Here is a 20,939-nt window from a genome sequence, read left to right on the forward strand (position 1 = left end):
GCTTCCCAAGCAGCTGGGACTACAGGTGTGCACCACCATGCCCAGCTAACTTTTGTATTTTTAGTAGACAGGGTTTCACAATATTGGCCAGGCTGGTCTCAAACTCCTGACCTCGTGATACACCCACCTCGGGTCCCAAAGTGCTGGGATTACAGGCGTGAGCCACTGTGCCCGGCCAGCCTGTTTTTATTTTTTTGAGACAGGATATCACTTGATCACCCAGGCTGGAGTGCAGTGTTGTGATCATAGCTCACTGCCACCTCAAACTCCTGGGCTCAAGTGATCCTCCTGCCTCAGCCTCCTCAGTAGTTATGACTACAAGTTCATGCCATCACACCTGGCTAATTTTTAAATTTCTTGTAGAGACAGGGTCTCACTATGTTGGCCAGGCTGGTCTCAAACTCCTGGGTCCAAGTAATCCTCCTGCCTCAGTCTCCCAAAGTGTTAGGATTACAGGTGTGAACCACCATGTCCGGCCTGCTGTTATTTTTATTATTCAGAAGTTTGGTGAGGAGTAAAGGAACTAGAGCAGTTTTGGAGTTCAGGACTCATTTCTTTTGGATGGTGAACCAGGTTGAAGTTACTGGAATGAGGCAGAAGATAAATGATGACACAAGATCCAGGCATTAAGCACCGTTTCTCTGCTTGGTTCTACCTACTTCGCCTCCCTCCTAGGGTCTTGAAAGGACTCAGAGACCTGAGTCTGTCACTAACTCCTTCTCCAATCCTACTCTAACTTGCTCCCCTTCACATTTATACCCTCCCCATCTGAGCTCAAGAATTAGGCCCGTCTAGGTGACAGTCAGAGGGCTGCATAGAGTTGCACCGACAACAGGTGATCTTGCCTCCTTCATGCCTGCATGTTCACCTGCCTGCAAACTGGAGAGAAGAACCAGTATCCACCGGTTCATCCTGTCCAAGTCCCACCAGACTCCATGAAGGCACACGGCCCTTTTTTTTTCTTTTTCTTTTTCTTTTTTTTTTTTTTTTGAGACAGAGTCTCGCTCTGTCTCCCAGGCTGGACTGCAGTGGTGTGATCTCGGCTCACTGCAACCTATGCCTCCTGGGTTCAAGCGATTCTCCTGCCTCAGCCTCCCAAGTAGCTGGGATTACAGGCACCTGCCACCATGCCCGGCTAATTTTTGTATTTTCAGTAGAGACAGGGGTTTTGCCTTTTTGGCCAGGCTGGTCTCGAACTCCTGACGTCAGGTGATCCACTCGCCTCAGCCTCCCAAAGTGCTGGGATTACAGGCATGAGCCACTGCACCCGGCCCCTACACGGCCCTTTCTGATCAGTGGGGAAAGAAGGAACATCTTCCACGAGCAAGAGCAGAAAATGAATCTCAGAAACAGGTTGTAAAAAAGGCTTCTTTATTGAGAGCAGCGAGTGTAAAAACAAAAACAAAAACAAAAAAAACAAAACCAAAACAAACAAGAAACAACAATAAAAGTGTGGGGTAAGGGTGGCCCACCCTCCTCATCTCCTCCAGGGCCCACCCCTACCTCCCATGCCCACCCACCCCACGCTGCAATTACATATAAAAGCCGCCCGTGGTGCATACAAAAAGGGCGGGTTATATAGTGTCAAAAGCTCCTGAAAACTCCTTCATCTGCCAGGCACTTAGGATGAGGAAAGGAGAGAAGGGTGGAAAAGACATGGGTCTGGGTTGGTGTGCACAAGTCCACAGTGGGGAGGACTCACTTGCTGTGTCCTCTACAGTCCTGGTCTAGACCCCCAAGTGGGACCCATGGGCCAAGAGACTCATTAACCCTGTGTGCCCCGAACTTGAGAATATTAAGGAACTCCCCCCAAACCCAGCTCATCCCAAGCCTAGCCCCCCCCAGGCAAAGTTGGCAGATGAGTGGCAGAGTTGGACCTGGTCAAGGGGAGTAGTTGAAGGCCAGAAATTGGGGTTACCTGTGGCACCCACACTGTCCCTGATAGGGGAAGAGGTGGCAGGGAAAACTGCCCAGCTCAAAGCCCTAGTTGCCCAGTTTGGGTCCAAGTCAGCCTCCCAAAGGATAAGGGTGAGGAAGAGGAAAGGCCAGGCCCTGCTCAGACCTCAGCAATGCCTGTTGCACTAGGGCAGGAGCCTCAGGGCCCAGGAGGACAGGGATCTTGCCCATCATGCTGTGAGCTCCCCTTTAGAGATGTCCTCCCCTGCCCACGCCATCCTGAGGCACAGCCCGCCGGGCTCCCTCCTCACGGCTTGCTGTCCACGGGGCTGTCTCCCAGGGTGCTGGCAATCTCACTGAAGGAGGGCCGGTCCTTGGGGCTGAGGGCCCAGCAGCGCTGCATCAGCCGAAAGAGCTTGGAAGGGCAGCCCTCGGGCTGAGGAAGTCTAGCCTTCCCAGCCTGCAAATCTATAGGGAAGACAGCAGGTGCAGTGTTGGCCAAAACATTCAACAACTTGTTCAACACTTTGTGGAGCTTGCAGTTCATACAAGCAGCCACCCAAGGATGCCTCTGGGGCAATGCTGGCCAGTAGTAGGTGGGTACTCGCAATGGAAAAAGATGACTCCCTTGGCCCCGCTCACTCCGGCTGGTAAGACGGGGTCCACGCACAGGAGCTGAAGTGGGTCGGCGGACAGGCGTCAGAGTGGCTGGAGTGGGCACTGGGGGCAAAGGCTATCTACCAACAATATAGAAGTATTGCAGTATTTCTGGCCGGGTATGATGGCTCACGCCTGTAATCCCAGCACTTTGGGAGGCCGAGGCGGGTGGATCACAAGGTCAGGAGTTTGAGACCAGCCTGAACAACATAGTGAAGCACCCCCGTCTCTACTAAAAATACAAAAATTAGCTGGGCGTGGAGGCACGTGCCTGTAATCCCAGCTACTAGGGAGTCTGGGGCAGGAAAATTGCTTGAACCCAGGAGGTGGAAGTTTCAGTGAGCAGAGATCACGCCACTTCACTCTAGCCTGGGTGACACAGCAACACTCCGTTTCAACAACAACAAAAAAAAGGTATTGCAGTATTTTAACAACCAGAGTGGTCATATCTGTGTGCCTGCTCAGTAGCAGCCCTGAGAGGGGAGGTAGGCGGAACCGGCCCTGGGGCCCTGAGCAGGCCCCATCTGGGGCCCATCTGGAATCATCCCCGAGCAGTGCGGCTGCCTACCTGCCAGCACTTCATCATCTGCCTGCCCACCATGGGGCATCTCTCCATGTGTAAACACTTCCCACATCAGCACACCGAAGGCCCAGACATCAGACTTGGTAGAGAAGTCACCCTCCAGGATGGCCTCAGGGGACATCCAGCGCAGCGGCACCCAGGCCTGGCGGAAGTGGTAGTACTCACTGCAGGAGAGAAGCAACCCAGGGGTGAGGTGGGGTGGGGAGCGCGGCCTGGCACTGCAGCCTCATCCCCCGATCTGGAACTCATCCCCAAGCCAGGGCCCAGCCCTTCTACATACAGATACCAAGAAATTGGTCACGTGTATGCTGAGCATGGGAGTACACTAGACAAAATCTGGAGCATGGGAGTACACTAGACAAAAACATGGGGTTTGATGGTTAAAAAATTCCATTAAGAATCAAACTTTGCCTAAATGTTAACAGAAAAGTTAATAGTCATACATACTTTCTGTATTGGTTGTAAAAATGTAAAAACTAAAAACCGTTAAATGGAAAGAGCTTTATTAGTGATAAACCAATCCTCACTACAGCTATAGTCAGACAAACGGGGGTGACCTGGAACCAGGGGGACTCGAGGGGATGTTCCCGGCAGCGCTGCAGAGCCCACATAGGCTGTCTAGAGCAAGCTCTGGCAGGGGGGCTAAGGCATAAGTCTCAGACTTCGAAATAATAATGACTGAATTCAGGAAGTTACAGAGGGAGCCATATAAATCCTTATCATATTTGCCTATTTTTAAAAAAGATTTATTTATTTATTTATTCTTTTAATCACTAGAGATATTTTACAACCACCAAGAGTGTGCACTGGGTGGGAACCCTGCTGCACCCTTGGAAAAAGGATGAGAAAGCTCTTTCCTATCCCAGGCCCTCCAGCTTTGGACTAAGCAGGGACTAAACCCTTTCCCACCACCCCCCAAACTATCTGTCCTCTGCCCCTCACCCTCTGGGAAAAAATGGGGAGCCCCCACCCCACGCATGCCCTTCTACCTGTTGTACACATCCTTGCTGAGGCCCAGAGCAGACACCTTCACTTGTCTCTGGGCGCTGACCAGGCAGTTACGTGCAGCCAAGTCCTTATGCACAAAGCGGTTGTTGGACAGGTGCTCCATGCCCAGGGCTACCTGGGTGCACAGGGCCACCTGGAGAGATAAAAGGGCCTGTTAGAGCAGCCCAGGACTAGGCGTCAAGCTGACCACCCTCAACACAACCCTTGGTAGGGTTTCAGCGCTATTGGTGTGCTGCGTAGGAAGCCCAGAAGCACGATAGTCGCATGTTCCTTCTCTGTAAAATGGGGATAATAACCGTACCTGCCTTCCTGGGTTTTTAGAAGACTGAATTAAGCAAATTAAAGTGTCTGACACCATGCTAACACACAGCAAGTGCCAGATTAAGTGAGTGCCACATGGGCCTAGGGACACACACATAGCAACGATCTGTCCAGTGAAAAGTGAGCAGGCAGAAATCATAGCTGATATTTTTTATTTTCAAGTGACAGGGTCTTGCTTGTCACCCAGGCTAGAGTGCAGTGACATGATCACAGCTCACTGTAGCCTCTAAACTCCTGGGCTCAAGCAATCCTCCAACCTCAGCGTTCCAAGTAGCTAGGACTACAGGTGTCCATCACCATGCCCTGCTTTTTTTTTGTTTTGTTTTGTTTTGTTTTTGAGACAGGTTCTCACTCTGTCGCCCAGGCTGGAGTGCAGTGGCATGATCTCAGCTCACTGCAACCTCCGCCTCCCGGGTTCCAGTGACTCTCATGCCTCAGCCTTCCAAGCAGCTGGGATTACAGGTGCCCACCACGACACCCAGCTAATTTTTGTATTTTTAGTAGAGACAAAGTTTCACCATGTTGGTCAGGCTGGTCTTGAATTCCTGACCTCAAGTGATCAGGCTGCCTCAGCCTCCCAGAGTGCTGGGATTACAGGCGTGAGCCACCGCACCCGGCCTCAGACTTTAATTCTAATGCCAATGGGTTGTTTCCAGTTTGGGGCTATTCAGAACAGTGTTATTATGAACACTTTTATAAGTGTACACATGTATGAGTTTCTCTAAAAGACCTAAGAGGAAGTCTAGAATATGAATATCTCTAGCTATACAAAATAATGCCGAACTCTTTTCCAAAGTGTAAGAGAGTTGGGGAGATTTTTCATTCACTAATACTCTTTGTTGAATTTTGAGCCAATGTGAATATATTATACACTATACATGAAACGTAACTAAACTATAATAACTTTTTCTTTTTCTTTTTTTTTTTAGATGGAGTGTTGCTCTATCGCCAGGCTGGAGTGCAGTGGCGTGATCTTGGCTCACTGCAACCTCCCCATCCCAGGTTCAAGCGATTCTCCTGCCTCAGCTTCTCAAGTAGCTTGGATTACAGGCACATACTACCACACCCAGCTAATTTTTGTATTTTTTCTAGTAGAAATGAGGTTTCACCATGTTGGCCAGGCTGCTCTCAAACTCCTAACCTCGTGATACACCCGCCTCGGCCTCCCAAAGCGCCAGGATTACAGGCGTGAGCCACTGCGCCCGGCCACATTAACATTTCAAAAGTATATATGAATGCACTGAACAAATATAAATTGAAGCCAGGCACCTGCAGTCCCAGCTACTCAAGAGGGTGGGGTGGGAGAATTGCTTGAGCCCAGGAGTTCAAAGCCAGCCTGGGCAACACTGTGAGATCCTATCTCTTTTTTTAAAAAAAATTGAGTATCCACCACGTGCCATATACAGTGGGTGCTGGTGGAATATAGCAGGGCTGGCCGAAGTAGGGCTCTTGATGGGGTGCTGCGGCCAGGTCACTTAGTGCAAATAAAAAACCACCTATTCACAGAAAAGGGGAAGGGCCATTGGGTGGGCACAGGCCTTGTGGGCACACAAGGCCGGCTGCCTCTCCCCACACGTGCTCTGTGAGGCAGGGCTCAGCCTTGGCTTCTTCGAGGCGCCCATGGCGAGGCTAGTGCCAAAGCCTGGCACTTCCCTACCACTGCAGCTGCCTCTCTGGGTCACATCACTGCTGATGGACTGTCTGCCCACCAGTTGGCACAGAGGTGGGACTGCTGGCTACTGAGCTGGCCCTTCAGCATCCCTGGCTAGCTCAGAGCAGATTCTGCCTGGCTCCCAGAGGTCACAAGAAGGCCAGCAGAGGTGCCAAGCCTGAATGCTACGAGAGGGGACACTCCAAAGACATCCCTTCTCGGTTTTCTTGGGCACTGGCCAGTGACATCCCTGTGGGCCCCACTGCCTCCACTGGTGGTTTGCTAACTATGGTCACAATCTGTATGTCATGAAACCAAATTAGGGAATCTTAGCCAGCATTAAAAAAAAAAAAAAAGGAATAGAAAATAGAGTGCATCACACTTAATAAGAACATCATTCATGAAATGTTTTCATCTTAAAAATATAGGGCTGGGCACAGTGGCTCACGCCTGTAATCCCAGCACTTTGGGAGGCCGAGGTGGGTGGATCACGAGGTCAGGAGTTCAAGACCGGCCTGACTAATATGGTGAAACCCCATCTCTACTAAAAATACAAAAATTAGCTTGGTGTGGTGGCAGGCGCCTGTAATTCCAGCTACTCAGGAGGCTGAGGCAGGAGAATTGCTTGAACCCTGAAGGCGGAGGTTGCAGTGAACTGAGATCACACCACTGCACTCCAGCCTGGGCAAAAGAACAAGACTCCATCTTTAAAAAATAAAATAAATAAAAAATAAAAATATATATGTATGTGTGTATTGGGTTGTGATGCAAAATGTACTTTTTGCTAATGTGGGTTCCAATCAAAAGATTTTAAAAACAAAGCTATAAAGTTAAAAAAAAAAAAAAAGTCTAAATCTGTGCTATCCTATACAGTAGCCACTATCCCCATGTGGCTATTTAAATTTAATTAAAACTTTTTTTTGTTTGTTTTTTGAGAGACAGGGTGTCTATTGCCTAGGCTGGAGCGCAGTGGCGCAATCACAGTTCACTGCATCTTCAACCTCCCAGGCTCAAGTGATCCTCCCACCTCAGCCTCCATAGTAGCTGGAACTATTGGCATACACCACCATGCCTGGCTAATTTTATTTGTTTATTTATTTATTTAGAGACTGAGTCTCACTCTGTCACTCAGGCTGGAGTGCAGTGGCACTATCTAGGCTCACTGCAACCTCCGCCTCCCGGGTTCCAGTGATCCTCCTGGAATTACAGGTACCCACCACCATGCACTGCTAATTTTTTTATTTTTAGTAGAGACAGGGTTTCACCATTTTGGCCAGGCTGGTCTTGAACTGCCCTTAAGTGATCCCCCTGCCTCGGACTCCCAAAGTGCTGGATTACAGGCATGAGCCACCACGCCCAGCCTATTTTTACTTTTTATAGACAGTCTCACTTTGTTGCCTAGGCTAGTCTCAAACTCCTGGCCCAAGCAATCCTTCCACCTTGGCCTCCCAAAGTGGTAGGATTACAGGTATGAGGCACTGAACCTGGCTTTAAGTTAATTAAAACTCAGTACGTGTAAAATTCAATTCTGGTTGGCACAATAGCTCATGTTGGCCTGTAATTCCAGTGGTTTGAGAAGCTGATGTGGGAGGATTGATTGAGCCTAGGAGTTTGAGATAAGCCTGGACAACATAGTGAGACCCCATCTCTACAAAAAATTTAAAAATTAGACAGGTGTGGTGGTGGGTGCCTGTAGTCTCAGCTACTCAGGAGGCTGAAGTGAGAGGATCACTTGGGCCCCGGAGGTCGAGGTGGCAGTGAGTCATGACTGCACCACTGCATTCCAGCCTGGGTGACAGAATGAGACCCTGTCTCAAAAAATAAAATACAGGCCAAGTCGGTGGCTCATGCCTGTAATCCCAGCACTTTGGGAGGCCAAGATGGGTCGATCATGAGGTCAGGAGATTGAGACCATCCTGCCTAACACACGGTGAAACCCCATCTCTACTAAAAATACAAAAAAAAATCTGGGTATGGTGGCGGGCGCCTGTAGTCCCAGCTACTCGGGAGGCTGAGGCAGAAGAATGGTGTGAATGCAGAAGGCGGAGCTTGCAGTGAGCCGAAATCGCGCCACTGCACTCCAGCCTGGGCAACAGAGTGAGACTCCATCTCAAAATAAATAAATAAATAAATAATAAATAAATAAAATAAAATAAATTCAGGCCGGGTGTGGTGGCTCACGCCCGTAATCCCAGCACTTTGGGAGGCCGAGGCACGCGGATCACTTGAGGTCAGGAGTTCGAGACCAGCCTGGCCAACGTGGTGAAACCCCATCTCTACTAAAATTACAAAAAATAGCCAGGTGTGGTGGCACGCACCTGTAATCCCAGCTACTCAGGGGGCCGAAGTCAGGAGAATCATTTGAACCCGGGAGGCGGAGGCTGCAGTAAGCCGAGGTCCTGCCACTGCACTCCAACCTGGTCGACAGGGTAAGACTGTCTCTAAAAAATAAAACAAAACAAAACAAAACAAAACAAAACAAAATAAAATTCAGTTCTGCTGCTGCTTTAGCCAAATTCCAAGTGTACAGTTGCTATATGAAGCTAGTGACAACTGTACTGACCAGCACAGATATGGTACATTCCCATCATCATCTTGATCAGTGCTGCCTGAGGCTCTAACAGGCAGCGCATTAATGCAGAGGTGCTAAATGAATGACATAATTAGAGTTGGGAAAAACCTCATCCAGACGGAGTCTCACTCTGTCGCCCAGGCGGGAGTGCAGTGGCACAGTCTCGGTTCACTGCAACTGCCGCCTCTCAGGTTCAAGCAATTCTTGTGCCTCAGCCTCCCAAGCAGCAGGACTACAGGCATGCACCACCATGCCTGGCTAATTTTTGTATTTTTAGTAGAGACGGGGTTTCACCATGTTGGCCAGGCTGTTCTCCAACTGACCTTAAATGATCTGCCTGCCTCGGCCTCCTGAAGTGCTGGGATTACAGGCCTGAGCCACTGTGCCTGGCTACTTTTGGTACATTTCTTTATCAACAGTGAAGACAGAAAATCTCAGGATAGCTTTCAACTAAACGTGTAACCAGTGAGGAAGGTTAAAGAAGAGGACGGGTGGGCTGGGAGCAGTGGCTCTCGTCTGTAATCCCAGCACTTTGGGAGGCCAAGGTGGGCAGATCATAAGGTCAGGAAATCGAGACCATCCTGGCTAACATGGTGAAACCCCGTCCCTACTAAAAAAAAAAAAAAATACAAAAAACTAGCCGGGCGTGGTGGTGGGTGCCTGTAGTCCCAGCTACTCAAGAGGTTGAGGCAGGAGAATGGCGTGAACCTGGGAGGTGGAGCTTGCAGTGAGCTGAGATCACGCCACTGCACTTCAGCCTGGGCGACAGAGGGAGACTCTGCCTCAAAAAAAAAAAAAAGGGAGGGGTGCTGGGCACGGTGGCTCACCCCTGTAATCCCAGCACTTTGGGAGGCCTAGGCAGGCAGATCACGAGGACAGGAGATTGAGACCATCTTGGCTAACACAGTGGAACCCCATCTCTACTAAAAATACAAAAAAATTAGCTGGGCGTGGTGGCGGGCACCTGTAGTCCCAGCTACTCGGGAGGCTGAGGCAGGAGAATGGCGTGAACCCAGGAGGTGGAGCTTGCAGTGAGCCGAGATCGCGCCATTGCACTCCAGCCTGGGCAACAGAGCGAGACTCTGTCTTAAAAAGAAAAAAAAAAAAGAAGATGGCGGGTGGATGGCCTGCCAGGATTCTGGGCCTCTCTGGGAAGTACACTGGGGTCTCCATGAAAAGCAGAGTCTGGCCAGGTGCAGTGGCTCACACCTGTAATCCCAGCACTCTGGGAGGCCAAGGTGGGTGAATCACAAGGTCAGGAGTTCAAGACCAGCCTGGCCATTATGGTGAAACCCTGTCTCTACTAAAAATACAAAAATTAGTCTGGTGTGGTAGTGGGCTACTGTAGTCCCAGCTACTTGGGAGGCTGAGGCAGGAGAATTACTTGAACTTGGGAGGCGGAGGCTGCAGTGAGCCGAGATCGTGCCACTGCACCCCAGGCTGGGTGATAGAGCAAGACTACGTCTCAAAAAAAAAGCTGAGTCTACATCCCTAAAATAACCCCTGGAGCACCGTCCTCAGAACGCCCCACGTGCACTGGTGGTAAAGGTGCCGGGCCGCTTCAGTGGCCATCATAAACACAGCCAACTCCACTTCAGGTTTCAAAATCCCAGGGCATTGTCCAACCTTGCTTGATTCTCTGTAAGCAGGCAAAGGTTTTGGTAATGTGCCTTCATCAGACTTGTGAGTCCCCTCGGCCTGCTCTCTCTGATCTGGCTCACAAGCTAAACAATCTACTGCTAGTCAAGGTAAACAGAAGAGGGTGGACTTGGCATGGTAACTGCTTGCTATCTTTCCAGAGAGGTGGTGCTTCCGGAAATACTGACTAAGCAAGGGCAGTAAAAGAGAATTCTGTTAGACTCAAGCCAATTAGGTGTTTCCTTGACGCTGGGCAAGATGCCATCAGATAGCCACTGGATTAATTCTCAAATACTGTTATAAAAGACCCATTCTTTGGTAAAGATCAGACCCACCCCTTCCTTTCCAATTTTAACACCCCAGGGGTTTGCCCATGTTCTGGCTAACCCACTGTGATGCTACTGAGATCTTCTCACAAGAGGCCTTCTGTTTCCTGCCATGGCATCTGACTGCATAAAGCGTGGTCCACCAGGTGTGCTAAGCTGATTCTGCTTCTCATCGCATCATTAGTTCACAGGTGATCCATGGAGCAATTACAAACTACAGCTCTCTGACATCGTCTTATCAGCTACTCTAGACGGCATTACCTACCATTATGCCAACACCCAGGACCCATGTCTTTGATTTCTTTTTTTTTTTTTTTTTTTTTTTTTGAGACGGAGTCTCGCTTTGTCGCCGAGACTGGAGTGCAGTGGCCAGATCTCAGCTCACTGCAAGCTCCGCCTCCTGGGTTTACGCCATTCTCCTGCCTCAGCCTCCCGAGTAGCTGGGACTACAGACGCCCGCCACCTCGCCCGGCTATTTTTTTGTATTTTTTTACTAGAGACGGGGTTTCACCGGGTTAGCCAGGATGGTCTTGATCTCCTGACCTCGTGATCCGCCCGTCTCGGCCTCCCAAAGTGCTGGGATTACAGGCTTGAGCCACCGCGCCCGGCCATGTCTTTGATTTCTATCACTACCTCACTGCTCTCTTAAAATCCTCCTGAGGCTCCCCTTAGCCCACTCACACCCAATATGGCACTTTGGTTCCAACTCTAGCTGGCCAGGAAACACCCTGCCTACCACTCCACCTCCCTAGAATACTTAAGTTTTCCCCCTTCTGTTCTAGGTCCTAGGAGTATAAAGTGACAGAGCAGCTCACTACATAATTAGCACAATAAAGTACCTACAAGTTTTAGTTCATCTTTCCCAAGAATTTTCATTTTCATGGAATCCCCAAAAGCAGTGCTTTTCAAACTGCTGATCGAGACCCACATGGGTATCGAAACCAGTTTAGTGGACTGGGGTAAAAAAAAAAGGATAGAAAAGAGGCCGGGCACGGTGGCTCATGCGTGCAATCCCAGCACTTTGGGTGGCTGAGGCAGGAGGATTACTTGAACCCAGGAGTTCAAGACCAGCCGGGGCAACAAGGTGAGACCCCCATCTCTACAAAAAAATAAAAATAAATAGAAAGAGGACAGGATAGAAAACATCAAGTGTTGGCCGGGTGCAGTGGCTCACGCCTGTAATCCCAGCACTTTGGGAGGCCGAGGCGGGTGGATCACGAGGTCAGGAGATTGAGACCATCCTGGCTAACATGGTGAAATCCCATCTCTACTAAACAACAAAAAGTTAGCTGGGCGTGGTAGCAGGCGCCTGTAGTCCCAGCTACTCGGGAGGCTGAGGCAGGAGAATGGCATAAACCCAGGAGGCAGAGCTTGCAGAGAGCCGAGATCTCACCACTGCACTCCAGCCTGGGCAACAGAGCAAGACTCTGTCTCAAAAAGAAAAGAAAAGAAAAAAAAAAAGAAAACATCAAGCACATCAAACACAATGTTGTGAAAGTTTAATTTCAGTTACATGAGCCTGCATACTAGATCATGAGTAAAATGCGTTCCTTTTTTTTTTTTTTTTTTTTTTTTTTTGAGACGGAGTCTCGCTCTGTCGCCCAGGCTGGAGTGCAGTGGCCGCATCTCAGCTCACTGCAAGCTCCGCCTCCCGGGTCTACGCCATTCTCCTGCCTCAGCCTCCCGAGTAGCTGGGACTACAGGCACCCGCCACCTCACCCGGCTAGTTTTTTGTATTTTTTAGTAGAGACGGGGTTTCACTGTATTAGCCAGGCTGGTCTCGATCTCCTGACCTTGTGATCCGCCCGTCTCGGCCTCCCAAAGTGCTGGGATTACAGGCTTGAGCCACCGCGCCCGGGCAAATGTGTTCCTTTTTTGTTATTAAGTGATGCAGGTCTTGCTATGTCACTCAGGCTGGCCTCAAACTCCTGGGCCCAAGGGATCCTCCGGCCTCAGCCTTCCAAGTAGCCGGGATTACAGGCATATACTACCGTACCATCTTAAAATGCATTTCCTAAAAGGGATTATAATCAAAAAGCATTTCAAAGCTACTAGTCTCCACCAGGGCTCCTTGAACTTTAATGAGCTTAGGAATCAGCTGGAGAGCTTGTTTGAAAAATTCAGGTCTTCAGACCTCACTCTTAAATACTCTCTAATTCCCTCCTTCTGAGTCATGCTCCAGAAATCTACTTTTTTTGTTCTGTTTTGTTTTGAGACAGGGTTTGATTCCTGTTGCCCAGGCTGGAGTACAGTGGCAAGATCTCAGCTCACTGCAACCTCCACCACCCAGGCTCAAGCTATTCTCCTGCTTCAGCCTCCCGAGTAGCTGGAATTACATGCACGTGACACCATGCACAGGTACTTTTTGTACTTTTAGTAGGGACGTGGTTTCCCATGTTGGCCAGGCTGGTCTCGAACTCCTGGCCTCGAGTGATCTGCCTGCCTCGGCCTCCCGAAGTGCTGGGATTACACGTATGAGCCACCATGCCTGGCCTGCATTTTTCTTTTTTTTTTTTTTGAGACAAAGTCTCACTCTTGTCTCCCAGGCTAGAGTGCAATGGCACAATCTTGGCTCACTGCAACCTTCGCCTCCCGGGTTCAAGTGATTCTCCTGTCTCAGCCTCCCAAGTAGCTCAGATTACAGGCACCTGCCACCATGCCTGGCTAATTTTTGTATTTTTAGTAGAGATGGGGTTTTACCATGTTGGCCACGCTGGTCTCGAACTCCTGACCTCGTGATCCACCTGCCTCGGCCTCCCAAAGTGCTGGCATTACAGGTGTGAGCCACTGTGCCCTGCTTTTTTTTTTTTTTTTTTAAAGCATCCTCTCTATATAATGCAGAGTATTGTCCTTGGAGAGTGTAGAACCCAACTTATTAAAGCTCCCCCATCATATTGAAGACATTATGGCAAAAAAAAAAGTGTGAAAAAGATGTTTAGCAAAGATGGTAATGATGGCCGGGCGCGGTGGCTCAAACCTGTAATCCCAGCACTTTGGGAGGCCGAGACGGGCGGATCACGAGGTCAGGAGATCGAGACCATCCTGGCTAACACAGTGAAACCCCGTCTCTACTAAAAATACAAAAAATTAGCCGGGCGAGGTGGCGGGCGCCTGTAGTCCCAACTACTCGGGAGGCTGAGGCAGGAGAATGGCGTGAACCCGGGAGGCGGAGCTTGCAGTGAGCTGAGATCCGGCCATTGCACTCCAGCCTGGGCGGCAGAGCGAGACTCCGTCTCAAAAAAAAAAAAAAAAAAAAGATGGTAATGATTTGCAGTCAAATAGAGTGCCTTAGATCACATGACAAAGGTAACTGACTTCCTGTAAGCCTGTCTCAACCCAGCCAAAGAATCCCACCTTGACTCCCCTGACTCCCTGAAGCCATCCCCTTCCTGCCATTCAACTACTTCCTGTCCTTGCAAACTAAACTTAAATGGTTTTCTCTCCTAGGAAAACTTCTTTGTTAACCACAACCATCTGTCCACCTGAAGGACATGGGTGCCTTCAACATCTCTTAATGCCTCCCACTTGCTTTCTGTTTTACCTCAAGTCTGTAAGGCACAGGTCATACTCATGTACCTAATCTCTCCGCTAGATCATAAGTGCCCCAAGGGCAAGATGCCTGTCCATTTTTTTTTTTTTTTCTTCTTTGAGATAGGATTGTGCTGTGTTGCCCAGGCTGGAGTGCAGTGCTGTAATCATGGCTCACCACAGCCTCAACCTCCTGGGCTCCAGTAATTCTTCCTCCTCAGCCTCAAAAGTAGCTGGGACTACAGGCACGCCCCCGTGCCCGGTTAACTTTTTATTTGTTATAGAGACCGGGTCTTGCTATGTTGCCCAGGTTGGTCTCAAACTCCTGAGTTGAAGCAATCCTCCTGCCTTAGCCTCCCACTGCACCTAGCTGATGCCTGTTCTAATTTTGCATTCCCAAGGGCCCTTGGGGCCACACCTGGCTCTGTGAGGATTCACTGGCTCTGTGAGTGTCCTAATTTGTGAGCTCTTCAGTCCTGAAATCTCACTTAGCTGGTGTAGCAAGTCCCATCCTGTGGCTTCTCCTCTACAGCCACTATACAGAGTTCCTGCAGCTTCATGGGGATGGAAATAGGGGTGTGGTGTCAGGAGGCCAGGTCACTTGTCCTGTCTGGGTCTTAGTAAATTCACATGTAATAAGAGGGGGCCAGCCTGAAGGGCACAGAGCTGCTTCCCCAGAGAGACTGGGGGCAGCCAAGGTCCCATTCACCTGACTCATCTGCCAGCCATGCCTTTCTGTTTTGCCCCTAGAGTCTGTGACCTGGGACAGCCTAGCAGGCAAGGAATGGTCCCCTGGGAGAAAGGGCAGAGCCTTCTGCCTACCCTGCCCCGAGCTCTGATTTGGTTTATGAGGTCACTTCACTGCCAGCTTGGAAGCAGACTCTCCAGTCACATGGAAGGAAGTAGATCCATTTCAGAGGGGAGAGGAGGCGGCTGTGGACAAGAAGAACCTGAGGGAAGGAAGAAGGGGCCGGGCCACAGCAAGCCCCAGGCACTGGAAAGGTATGGACTGAGGTGGAAGGGGATAGCAGGCAAGTTTTCCCTTCTTCACTATTTCAACCGAGGTCTGCTCCACCACAGGGGCCCCAGCCAGGGCTCTGTGCCCAGAACAATCTTTGCGCAGAAGGCAGGAGGAAAACTAGAAGGAAAGCCTGGGCAGCTACAACCCAAGGGAGAGGGCAAGATGCAAACCACAGACGGGGAAACCCAGGCAGGCAGCCCATTCACAGAAGAGTCTTCTCCACTTAGAGCTGAAGAAACAAGCTCAGGCCCACACCTAGCCCAGCAGGCCCCTGCACTCGGACTGCTTGCTGCTTCTCCAGCTCAGAGCTCACTGCAGATGGGCAGGCGTCCTGCTCCAATGCAAGCTCCTGCCCAGGGGCAAGGTCCGAGGGTAGCTCTTCTCCGTGAAGCCAGCATGGCAATGCAAAGCCAGTTCCAGGATACATGACCTGGGACAGGTCATACAACCTCGTAAGCCTCAATGTCTTCATCCACAAAATGGGGATAGTAGTATATATTTCAGAGGACTACCATGATAATTACGGTAACACATGTGAAGTTCTTACCATAGGGCCTGGCCCATAGAGAGTCCTCAATAAATGGTGCCTCTGTTGCTCCCTGGGCACCCTCTCCCTCCCTCCTTCACTCCGTCCTCACCTTCTGCTTGGTGCTGAGGGGCTGTGACTTCAATTTTTCATCCTTGCTCTTGGAAATCCTCAGGAACTGCTTGAGGTCTCCCTAAGGGAAAAGCCAGGCATCATGCTCAGGTCAGTGCAGAGCCATTGGCTGTAAAGCCTCAGACAAAGCAGGTGCTCGCAGAATTCCTGCCTGGGGAGGCAGTGAGAAGGCCTCAGCTAGCCTGCGCCCCTTTCCTGGGGAAAGTTCACTGCGAGTACAGAACTTTAAAAACATACAAGAGACGTCTCCTAGAGGCTCTCTCAGTCAGAAAGAGAGGAGAATTGGCATTTTTACCCCAAGGGGAACCTCCAGACAGGTGGGGCAGCAGAGCCCCTATCTTCAGTGAGCCAAGAGGAAAACAGTCCCCTACCCTCTGTCCTCAAATATTCCGGAGAGGAAACCCCTGTCTTCCAGAGCTTTACAATTTAATAGAAACAAACAGAGGAGAACGCCAGCAGCAGAAACATACATCAAGCATTCATAAGTACTTGTTTGTTTGTTTTTAACTTTTTGTAGAGACAGAGTCTTGCTATGTTGACCAGGCTGGTCTCAGACTCCAGTCTCAAGTGATCCTCCTGCCTCAGCTTCCCAAAGTGCTGGGATTACAAGTGTGAACCACTGTGCCCAGTTGCATAAGTACTTGTTAATGGAAAGATTGATAGGACTCCTGCCTGCTCTTGCCCCAGAGCTAGGGATTTGACAAGCAGCAGTTTGAGGACCATGGGGTGAGGGCTGGGACCAGTTGGGGAATGAAGAGGAAGGCACAGCTCTGGGAACGATGCCCTGAGTGGAGAGGAGAAGGCTGGTGGCTGGGGTAACACTCAGGTCACAAGTGGTGCTAGGAAGGAGGGAAGGAAAGTGGGTTCTTATATATTTATTCTCAAGTGGGGACAAGCTTTTGGGGAGGAAAAAATAACAAACCAAAGGAAACAGGAGTCAGAGAAGATGACCTGGAAGGCATCCCTGCAGTGTGACAGTGAGAAGTCCCAGAAGAATTTAGGACCAACCCCTCCCCCAAGATACAGATAGAAAGACTGGGTGCTGATAAAGGGAACGCAGGCATCCAAGAGCGGGAAGGCAGAAGCTGAGCATCGCAAGGTGGGCAAGGTGTAACAGCAGGCAGGTGAGGTCTCGACTGAGACCACACGAGACAAGGTTTTCACGGTGCTCCAGCCCCTGACTCCCACCTTTGTAGGACACTGCCCTCCCTACCCGAGACCCCCGCGTCCCCTGCCAACAGCATACCAGGTCCACATATTCCAGCACCATGTAATGGGGCTCAGCCTCCCGGCAGAGCCCCAGGAGCCGCACCACGTTGGCGTGGTTCAGCTTCCCAAACATCTCCAACTCCCTCCGGAAGTCCAGCTGCTGCTGCTCGTCCTTGCTCTGCAGGCTCTTCACAAGTACCAGGGTCTCCGCCACTCCCTCCTCCAAGCCCTGAGCCTTTGCCAGGAACACCTCCCCAAACTCACTCTTTCCTGTGGGTACAGTCTGAGTCAGCCAACCACCTTCACCCAGGCAGAGGCAGCTCCTGACCTGGGGGAGGGGCCTAGCCTCTACTACAGTGGGGACTCACCCACCTGGGCTGGGCATGAGACCCGGTTCCGGTTCTGCTGTGACCCCCTCCCTCCTTAGGCTTCAGTGTCTCCAGCAGCAAAATAAAAGGGTTGGACTAATATTCAGCATTTTCCAAAGGGTGACTCGCATGAGAATTTTTGGTGGCTCATGGTAAACATGTCTTAACGTATACTAGGAAAAAACTATGACAAACCCATGATTTCTCATATTTTTTCCTACAATAAAGGTAACTTAGCTTTTCTGTTGTTGTCTGTTTTTTTAAAGAATCAATTTAAATAAAACATCAAGTAAATAATACTACAGGTAGTACACAGGAATGACAAAATCTGTACAAAGGCAGTGAATAACAGGCTCTGGGGCCACACTGGGCTAGATCTCTACCTACACTTCCGTCCATCTCTAACATTCTAGGTTTCAGGGATTTCGGAACACTAGCCTGTACCCAGCCTCAAGACACAGCGGGTGACTTGCAGTTAGGCAGGGGCAGCTGTAGTCAAGGCGACATACCCAGCGTGGTGATAGGCTGCAGGCTGGACCGTGGGAAGTGCATCTTATCACTTGTGCTGTGGCGTTTGTTGGTGGCCGCGGGGCCGGAGCCCAAGCTGGTCAAGGCCACTTCCTCTTGGATCTCTGCTGAGGGCTGCCCGTTCTGCAAAGGCCCGCCTGGGAAGAAGGAGGACAGGAGCGTCACGATGAGACCTGACACTCTGGCCACCACGGGGATTTCTGTTCTGTCCCCTGGTCTTCCACTCTTGACAACTTGGGTCCAATCACAATACTCCACATGAAGGGGCAAGCCCAAATGATAAAATGATGGGGCTGGGGCTGGGTGGGGGAAGTATGGGCATCCCCTAGGGTATGACCCCTTAGTGATGCAGCTGATTACAACCTCTGAGATGAAGCCAACTGCAGACGTCTAATCTGAATCACTGGTCCCTGAATACCATAGCTACACATAAGGATTGTTGCTTTCATGGGGCCTCCTATTGGGCAAAGTCCTAAACAGGCACAAAGGGAAAATCACAATAATGGAGACCCAACCCCTGTTCCTGAACACCTGAGCTGATAGGAGACCCAGTAATGACCTCAGGGAGCTCCCAGTCCAGGGAAGTGGGGATAGGAGAAGGGAAGTAAACGGAAAGCCTGCCCTTGGGGGAACTCTTAGACTCATGGGGGGAAACAAGACGTGCAACAGCAACATGTATACGTATACTAATGATATCTGTGGTTTCCTGCTGGGAGTAGGAAACAGCAGGGAATCATAGGAAGCTGGTCCCAGGGGCTCCAATGAAGAAGTCTCAAGCCAGGTTGCTCAGAAGCCGAGGCCCTGGGAATCAGCCAACTCCAGGCTTCCCACTAGGGGTGTGGCAGCCCCAGCTCCAAGATCCAGCAACAGCCACTCGGTTTCCTGAGGGCTGGCGCTCTCCCCTCCGTGGCCGCGGGAGGGCGCTCAGCTCCTACACACGGGTACCACCTCCCCCTCCAGGGCCCCTCACCGTTGAGGCATTCCATCTCTGGCTCCTCGCCCTCGGGCTGCTTCTGCAGCCGCTTGGCTTTGCAGCGCTTCTTGCAGTAGAACATGAGACCCAGCACGGCGATGATGTAGGCCACAGCGGCACCCACCGACAGCCCAATGGTCTGGATCATCTTGTAGGGGGGAGGGCTGCCAGGGCCCTCCGACTCCTCCGGCACAGGCTTGTCTGAGAGACACACAGATGGGTCTGGGCAGGCGCTGCTAAGCAAAACAAGCCCTGCTTCTCCACTAACTCCTCCCAACCCCATCAACGGGACAACTTAACAGATGGCCCGGGAGGGTCACCACCTTCACTGGCTTTAACAAGGGCCAGCAGGTCCTCATGCCCCACTGAGGTCAAAGGAAGACTCTGAAGGAGATGAGGCCAGGGTTCCCAAGCTGGCTCTGCATCGCAAGTCAAGGCAGGCGACACAGATACGCACACCTGTCAGGGAGCCACCACAAACCCACGCTATTTGTTAAGAAGCTTCCCGGCCGGGCGCGGTGGCTCAAGCCTGTAATCCCAGCACTTTGGGAGGCCGAGGTGGGTGGATCACCAGGTCAGGAGATCGAGACCATCCTGGCTAACACGGTGAAACCCCGTCTCTACTAAAAAATACAAAAAATTAGCCGGGCATGGTGGCGGGCGCCTGTAGTCCCAGCTACTCAGGAGGCTGAGGCAGGAGAATGACGTGAACCCGGGAGGCGGAGCTTGCAGTGAGCTGAGATCACGCCACTGCACTCCAGCCTGGGCAACACAGTGAGACTCTGTCTCAAAAAAAAAAAAAAGAAGCTTCCCAAGGGACTTGATAATGTAAGCCAGGCCCCGAGAGCAACATTTGGGAGTTTCAGGTTTAGAATTCCAGGCACTGCCTGGCACAGAGCAGGTTTTTCAATGAACAGATCTGTAGAAGGGATCTGCTGGTCTAGGGACCTTTCAATGGCCCCCACCGAGGGGTCTCAAGAGGCATTGGGGGAATGAAGGTAGAGAGACCATGCAGGATCCCCCCACTGCCGCACACACCCCAGTGGCTCCCACCAAGGGGCCTCCTCACTTCATTTTCATCCATTTAAACTTTCACATTATACTTTGTCTAGAAAAATAATGCTGCCAAACCAAGAAAGTTTGAGAGCTTCTCATTTAAACCACCTTCACCTGTGGATGTAGAAACAAGTCCCCAGAGGAGAAATAAGTCTCCCAGGGGCACAGAGTTAAGTACAGGGCCTTTTACTGGGCCCATCATTCTCTCTGGGCCTCCTGGAGAAAAGAACCTTGTCCTACTGCATTCTGACCTGGTCCTGCTCCCCAGCCACCCAGAGGTAGGTGTGGCTGCTGCAGGAACCTGGGAGGCAGCACTGTAGGAAGAGAACACCCTCCCCTGCAACACACACACACACCCACCGACCATGGGATGTTAAATAAACGACAGCCCGGCTCTGAGCAAGGACTCTAAGACTGTGCAGTGGCATGGTGAGACAGCCGAATCCCCTCCTCTGCCACAAAAATGGCTTCTGTGTCATGTTCTGTACACAGGGGCTGACTGAGTACAAGGTGACAAATGTCTGGGTCTACCACTTCCTGTGCAGGACACCCCTCCCCAGCCCATACCCACGACATAGAGGGGGGCCTCCGTGTGCTTGATGTTGCAGCTGTTGCCTGCAATGCAGGTGTAGCGGCCTGAGTCCTCAGGGGCCACGTCGTGGATCACCAGGGAGCCATTCTGGAAGATGTGCATCCTGCCAGGGGAGAAGCCACAGCGCTGGCCAGCTCGCAGGGAGTAGGCACTGCAGGAGAGGAGGGGCGGGTATGGGAGGGAGGCAGCCCTACCTGGGTCCCAGCTTGGTGGGGTCCAGGATGCGGTCCTTGCCCTTCCACTGAATCAGTGGCTTAGGGTCCCCCTGGGCCTCACACTGCAGCAGGGCTGTGTGGCCCTGGTACACAGTCGTGCGCTCTGGCTCTACTTTGAAGGTGATAAAAACTGGAAGGA

General features: G+C 51.0%; 1 protein-coding gene across 3 annotated transcripts in view; it reads right to left on the reverse strand.

Moving 5' to 3' along the window:
• Positions 1-1,354: 1,354 nt before the first annotated feature.
• The window catches only part of LOC105489582 (protein tyrosine kinase 7 (inactive)), an 83,936-nt gene continuing 64,351 nt past the window's right edge, over positions 1,355-20,939 (reverse strand). For 2 of the 3 annotated variants that reach the window (XM_011754479.3, XM_011754481.3), the window contains exons 12-20: positions 20,780-20,930; positions 20,561-20,688; positions 18,935-19,138; positions 17,946-18,101; positions 17,106-17,338; positions 15,840-15,920; positions 4,126-4,277; positions 3,122-3,300; positions 1,355-2,364 (exon numbers count right to left, since the gene is read on the reverse strand). In XM_011754479.3, coding sequence (XP_011752781.1) covers positions 2,204-2,364; positions 3,122-3,300; positions 4,126-4,277; positions 15,840-15,920; positions 17,106-17,338; positions 17,946-18,101; positions 18,935-19,138; positions 20,561-20,688; positions 20,780-20,930 — 1,445 coding nt within the window. In that variant the 3' untranslated portion in view covers positions 1,355-2,203. Of the gene's footprint in view, positions 2,365-3,121; positions 3,301-4,125; positions 4,278-8,443; positions 8,558-15,839; positions 15,921-17,105; positions 17,339-17,945; positions 18,102-18,934; positions 19,139-20,560; positions 20,689-20,779; positions 20,931-20,939 lie in introns of those variants that run through there. The other variant, XM_071097024.1, reaches the window with a different exon arrangement.

The sequence above is a fragment of the Macaca nemestrina genome, chromosome 5 (genome assembly GCF_043159975.1).
Source record: "Macaca nemestrina isolate mMacNem1 chromosome 5, mMacNem.hap1, whole genome shotgun sequence".
In the NCBI taxonomy this organism is placed as follows: domain Eukaryota; kingdom Metazoa; phylum Chordata; class Mammalia; order Primates; family Cercopithecidae; genus Macaca; species Macaca nemestrina.